This window comes from Mesitornis unicolor, unplaced genomic scaffold, assembly GCF_000695765.1.
Source record: "Mesitornis unicolor isolate BGI_N332 unplaced genomic scaffold, ASM69576v1 scaffold28046, whole genome shotgun sequence".
In the NCBI taxonomy this organism is placed as follows: domain Eukaryota; kingdom Metazoa; phylum Chordata; class Aves; order Mesitornithiformes; family Mesitornithidae; genus Mesitornis; species Mesitornis unicolor.
This window is the reverse complement of record NW_010190737.1, coordinates 18,437-24,969: the sequence shown is the minus strand read 5'-3', so window position 1 is coordinate 24,969 and position 6,533 is coordinate 18,437. Positions and strand designations below refer to the sequence as shown.

At 57.2% G+C, this 6,533-nt stretch overlaps 1 protein-coding gene across 1 annotated transcript; it reads right to left on the bottom strand.

The window, feature by feature from the left end:
- Positions 1–761: 761 nt before the first annotated feature.
- On the bottom strand, positions 762–3,125 carry IGFALS (insulin-like growth factor binding protein, acid labile subunit). The gene is made up of 2 exons (XM_010186506.1): positions 3,110–3,125; positions 762–2,575 (listed from the first exon to the last, which is right to left on the bottom strand). Exons 1-2 carry the CDS (start codon positions 3,123–3,125, stop codon positions 762–764), a joined length of 1,830 nt encoding a protein of 609 aa, XP_010184808.1.
- Positions 3,126–6,533: the final 3,408 nt, after the last annotated feature.

Here is a 6,533-nt window from a genome sequence, read left to right as displayed (position 1 = left end):
CTCCCTCCCTGGGCACATGGCACCTGCTCGGAGCTTGCAGAAAACTCCTCCAGCACCCGGGGGAGCCTGTGCTCCTCACCCTGTGTCTGCAAGCCCTGAGGGGCTCTGATAAGAAACCCCAGCCGGGTGTGGCACATGCTTTGGAAAAAACATACTTACAAGATGGGTTGCGATAGCTCCAAAGGTTTATTTGTCTGCTACGATTTATCAGGTAAGTGACGTGTGCGGCTTTCTGCACCCTGCCTATGCCTGCTAGTGCAAGGAATGATTAAAGCAAGTTGTCTGCCCCCTTCCCTAAACCTACCACGGGGTCTTTGGGATTTCTCAGCTGCTGCGTGGCAGGAAGTTGCTTTGCTTTGTCCCACTGAGTCCCAGCCCTGGCAGGGATGCCCCTCACTGTGGGGAGGGCTCTGGGCTGGAAGTGCAGCTTTCTCCCATCCCAGAGGCTCAGAGATGCTTGTGCTCCTGAGGGGACTCAGGAGTGACTGTGCAGACCCAGGGGCTGCTGCTTAAATATTAAAGAACTGACATATTTCAGTTTGAAGCCTGGGGAACTGATGCCTGTCCAGCATTGCCTAGGCGTGGCTCTCCTGGCTGTGGCAACACCCTGATGGGCAGCTGGAGGTGATGGCAAAGCTGGGGCGGCCATGGAGCCAGAGGTCCTGCTGCTGCCCTGGCGAGCCTGGGAGAGGGTCAGGGAGGTGGCAGGCGAGGGCCCACAGCCAGGAAGCAGCATGTCCCCTGCGAGGGGCCAGTGCGCCTCAGCAGTGAGCAAAGCTGTCCTCGGTGGTGTCACGGAGGTCCAGGCCTGCCATGGCTGGGGGGTGGAGGCAGGTGAGGTTGTTGTAGGTGTAGACGGGGACGTGGGCATCGTCCCCCTCAGCCACGGACTGCACAAAGCGTGGGACCACCATGGGGTGCTGCAGGGAGAAGTCCCGCAAGCCCTTCAGGGAGCAGTTGCAATGCCAGTTGTTGCCCCCAAGCCACAGCTGCTCCAGGGCGAAGGAGACACACAGGAAGCCCACTGAGAAGGTCTCCAGCGAGTTGTTCCTCAGGTTGAGGTACCGCAGGTTGGCTAGGGGAGAAATGACAGTGTTGTCCAGTGTCTGCAGCTGGTTATGGGAGAGGTCGAGCCAGAAGAGTCTCTGTAGTGGGCTGAAAGTGTCCTGGGAGATCTCCAGGAGCTGGTTGAAGGAGAGGAAGACGTACTCCAGGTTGCTCAAACCCACAAAAAGCTGGGGTGAGAGGTAGCTTAGCCTGTTGTGCTTCAGGTCGAGTTCCAGGAGCTCATGCAGTTCACTGAAGCTTTGGTCTTCAATGATGGAGATGGCGTTGTGCTGTAAGAAGAGCCGCCGCAGGCTGGAGAGGCTGGAGAAGGTGTTTGTCTGGATCCTGCCCAGGCAGCTGTGCTCCAGGTGGAGGCTGTGCAGCTTGGTGACCCCCTTGAAGACATAGTTGGGGAGGACCTTGATGCAGTTTGCAGATAAGTGCATCACTGCCACATTGTTCAGCCCCAGGAAAGTACCAACCTTGATATCTTGTAGCTGGTTGTTGTTGAGACTGAGGACCTCCAGCTGGCCCAGCCCATCAAAGGTCCTTTCTGCCAGGCTCTGGATCCTGTTGTGCCCCAGCTGCAGCTCCTCCAGGAACTGGAGGTCTTTGAAAGTCCTGGGCTTCAGGCTAATGATGGAGTTTGTAGACAAGCGTAGGACATGCAGGCTCAGGAGGCCCAGAAATGTGTCATCATACAGCGAGACAAGCCGGTTGTGGGAGAGATCCAGCCACCGGAGGGACTTCATGCCCATGAAGGCACGGGGTGCAATGGCATTGATCTGGTTGTGGTTCAGGTACAGCTTTTGTAGCTTCTGCAGCTTGACAAAAATGTTGATCTTGATGCCCTTGAGTGCATTCCCGCTCAGGTCCAGCTCCTTCAGCTCGGTAAGGCTGCAGAAGAGCTGGTGCTGGAGGTAGGGGAGCTTGTTCCCAGCCAGGATCAGCTCCCTCAAGTTGGGCAAGTCATGGAAGACCTTGTCAGGCAGTACCACAAGCGAGTTCCAGCCCAGGTTCAGATACCAGAGGTTGGAAAGCCCAGCAAACAGCCCTTCCTCCACCTTGCTGAAGTAGTTGTTGTTGAGGCTCAGGGAGATGAGGTTCTGGGTGTGCAGGAAGGTGTGGGGAGCCAAGTGCTTGAGGCGGTTGCGTTCGAGGTGAAGGTGGTAGAGGCTCCGCAGCCCGTGGAAGGCGTGCTGCTCCACGGTGGCCAGCTGGCTGCTCTGCAGGTCCAGAAAGTCCAGGGCCGAGAGGTTCCTGAAGGCAGCGGCCGGCAGCAGGGTGAAGTTATTGCCATCCAGCCAAAGGGCTTTGGCGTTGGGGGGGACATCTTCGGGCAGGCGCGTCAGGTTGCGGGCACTGCAGAAGACGTTGAGCTCCTCACTGTAGTCGTCCAAGCTGCAGGCGCAAGAGCTGGGGCAGTGTGAGGTGTCTGCATCCCCCTGGTCCTTCGGGGTGTCCCCCCCTAGGGGCTGGGAGGTGGTGGCCAGCAGCAGGGCCAGGGGGAGCAGGATGGTGACGCCTGCTGCAGGGTGTGGAGGAAAGGGGACACCATCAGCACGGGGCCATAGGTGCAGTAGGGGACCCTCTGTGTGGTGCCTGCACTACTGGGTGGGTAGGTGGAGGGGTAGGTCCCAGCCTCTCGCACACACTGGGCAGCTGCAGAAGGTTTTGGAGGCTGGATCTGCCCTTGGGAGAGGGTGTGGGATCGCAGCTCAGATGCATGGACCCCCAAAACTCATCCCTCTCTGTTACCTTCCCCTGGGGAGAGACCAGTACTCCTGCTCCCCTCTCCCCTCTCCTTCCTCCCCAGCCACCCCTCTTTACTTGTTGCTCTTCCTTGGTGCCGAGGGGTCTCAGTGCCATGGCCCCTGTCCAGGTTTTTGGGTGGCTGCAGGCACTCCAGCTCCCAAAATGTCTCTTTAGCAGTGGAGGGAGGGGATAAAAGCTAAGGGTGACTTGAGCGCAAAGCCCCAACAGAGTTTTAGCGTCTCCACCCCAACCCCCTGCCCTGCCTGTCCCTCCTGGACGGGTGAGTGGGCAAGGTCCCCTGCCTTACCTTTGCCTGCACTCATGGCGGCGGGCAGGGCAGTGCTCCCTCTCTGCTCTCTGGCCCCGCCGACTGCGCAGGGATGGATGGAGCAACCACCTTGACGCCTGTCCAGCTGCCCGCCCGGCCAGGCTTAACCCCACTGCTGCTGGGACGGGACACGACCTGAGCCCCTGGGACAGTGTGGCCAGGGTCAGCGTCACCCGGGATGGGCTCTTTGCTTACTCCCCTGGCCTGTGATCACTGTTACTGCAGCTTAGGGAGTGGAGGCTGGAATGAGATGGCCAGGAGGACAGGCTGTGATGGGGGTCCTGGGAGAATGTGGTCCTGCTGGAGATGGAGTTTGGGTGGGCAGTGAGCATGGAGGGATGGATGGTCTTGCCCTGAGCTTCTGGAGGGTCCTGAGCAGCAGCACCCCCCCTCCCCTGGGTGCCTGCTCTGTTCTGCTGGGGTTGCCCTGGGTGAGCCCTGGCATGGGTCCCCAAAAAAACACACACTGGGGCTTGCAGCATCCACATAGTACAGGAGGTTGGGTATGTAGGGATTACCCTTACTGCACAATGAGCTGAAACACCCAAGGTTTCATGGTGATGCAAGTGGGAAGTGAGTTGGAAAATGGGAAAAAGCTCTTTGTGTGGCACTAGAAGCCTTAGGGCTGAATCCAGAGACCACTCCTCGTGGGTGGAGGTGGGAGCAACACACGCCACTTGGCTCAGTGCTTTTATGCCACAGGGGAAACAGGGAGCAAAGCAAGGGTCCCACGGGTGAGTTGGTGACTGTGAGGATCCCCTGGATCTCAGCTCCTCCACCAGCCCTGCGTAGGGTGGGATGCTCTGAGGCTGGCTGATCACACTCTTTGACTGGCAGCTCATCAAACCCCCCTGGGGGAGGCTGGTGACCTCATGCTGTGTCCCAGGTTGTTTCCTTGCTGGTGTTCAATGTGGCTTCTGCAGAATCTTTTACCAGTTTCCAGGAAATGAAAAATAAATAAATAGAAAGCCACTTCTGCCCCAGTGAGAGAAGCTCTGCAGGCCAGTGGATGCCGGATGGAAAAGCCGTGGCTAACCCTTCCCAATGTCCTGGTAGCCCCATTCCTCCTTTGAAGATGCACCAGAATGGGGCTGGCACCATTCACATCTGTGCCTCCAGGATCTGCTGCTCTTCCAGCCCCGGTTCCCCTGGGGATGCTCTCCACCACCAACCCCACTGTGCTCCCACCTCACCCCTATCTGTGGGAGCCTGGTATCTCCCCAGGGCATAGCTCAGGTGGTCTTAAGCAACCTTCTCATCAGCCAAAGTAGGACTGTGCCCATGGGAAGGGGCAACAGAGCGAGACAGCCAGGCTCCAGCCTTGCAACCTGACTTTCCCACAAGCACTGTTTTCTCCCATCCTCCCCCTCTATTTTTAATTCTCTCTTCTGGGAAATTATAGATCAGAAGGGAGAACTGAGAGATGGAGATACGTGTACTTGCTAATAGGCACTAAGCACATATTGACACAAGGTGTAATCAATTTGGAAGCTAAAAAGAGCTGAACCAGCACAGGCCACCCAGCCAAAACTCACAAAACCTCTCTGGGAAGTATAACCTACCTGTGGCTGGGAGTGGGTTTATCCCTGCCTCTCACAGCCCTCTTTCGGGGAAAATATCAAATGAGCTGCAAAGGGAAAATGAAGAGGGCAAATAAGCAAAACCCTTCCCAAAATGGCTGCAGTGCAGGGAAGAGTTGGAGCTGTTTCCACCTTTAAACCTCCTTGAGAGCATCTCCAGATGTGTACCACCGCTGCCTGCAGCAAGGGATGCTCAGACCCCATGGTGTGGTTGGTTGCTCTGGCATCACTATGAGCTCGTCCTGCGCAGGGGGACCTCACACCTGCCTGGTGTACCATGGCACCACAGCCACCACGGGGACCTCATTTTGAGTCCTCACCACAAATGTCCTCCTCCCACCACAGCCCTAGCCAGCATGGACCTCCCCAAACGATCCTCATATCATTTCAGCCCTGACAGCTAATCTCTTCATCCAGGACCAAAGTCTGAGCTGCCTCACCTGGTTGCCATGGAGAAGGCTGTAATGGTAGTGGGAAAAGCAGCAAAATAATTTGCTTTTAAACTTTTTTGAGGAATCATTACCTTCCCAAGCAGCCATCCTGTGCCTGCAGGTCCCTCCCCAGGGAGCTCCCTCCCATCCTTTTGTGTGGGTTAATGCCACCAGCTGTCCCTGCTGTCCCTGGCCCCCTGTCCTGTCCCAGCTGGGCAGAGACTGGCAGTGGTGGCCCTGCCAGAGCCAGGGAGGCTGTTTGGACCCCAGGAGCTCCCTGGTCCATCCTCCCTAATCCAGAGTAAGTGGCCCAGGGCCAGCTCTGGGTGCCAGCAGTGACAGCATCAACCCAGTGAGGATGTGACATGAGTGGTGTTGGCACAGCTGAGTTAGGAAGTATTTTTAGCAAATCTTGCCAATTATTCTCTCTGTCTGGAGGAGAGCATCTCGTGTTGCCAGGGTAACCAGTGCTCCTGCTCCTCATCCCAATCCAAAAATGTGCAAGCCCTGATGCTGCTGCCCAAGAGAGCTGGGATGGGTGACACTGGCATCACAGAGCTTGTGCCGCTCTCTTGGGAACACCAGGATGGACCAAACTGCCTCCTCGAGAGACCCTCTTGGCAGAGATGGGCTTCACCCAGTGTTTGCTGGTCTCCCACGTTTCTGGTCATTCTGGTCCCCACCTAATGCGCTGTGTCAAGTTTCACTCAAAAAAGAAGTTTGCATTACTCAAGATGGGGACTTGGCGGTGGTGGCAAAAGGTTTTGGCATCTGCTGGCAGAGGTCCCCGTTGGCTCGTGCCCTGCTGTGGTTGCAGCAGACTCGTGTGGGCAGTTGAGAAAGGTGACCGATGCGGCTCTTGGGGACACTAATTACCATGCTGGTGGCCCACGCAGCCACATGAAACGGTGTCACTTCCACCAGCGTGGTTGGGCAGGTTGAACCAGGGAGGTGAGGACATCCCCAAGCCATGACTCAGGGATGCCAGTGCCACTGCCAGAGGCACAGATGGGAAATTTCCCAAATGCTGAGTTTTGGGGGAAAGGTGGAGTCCTTGGGAGTTGGGGTTGGAGGCACTTGGGAACAAAGAATGGCAGGAGAGCCTATCCCAGTGGTGGGCAATGGAGGCAGCGGCCTGGTCCTTGGGGTGGCGAGCTGGTGTGAGGGGGTGAGAGTGTGGTGGAGGGACCACACACCTTCCTCCTGCCAGAGATTGCACGGCCACAACCCCCTGCGCTGCCCGCTGCCAGGCTCTCCGTGCCTGTAGGGAAGCACCTGGAGATGCTAGAAGGTGACAAATGGGACATGAGCTGGCAATGGGTGCTTGCAGCCCAGCATAGCCATCATCTCCTGGGGCCGCATCACAAGCAGTGTGGCCAGCAGGTCAAGGGA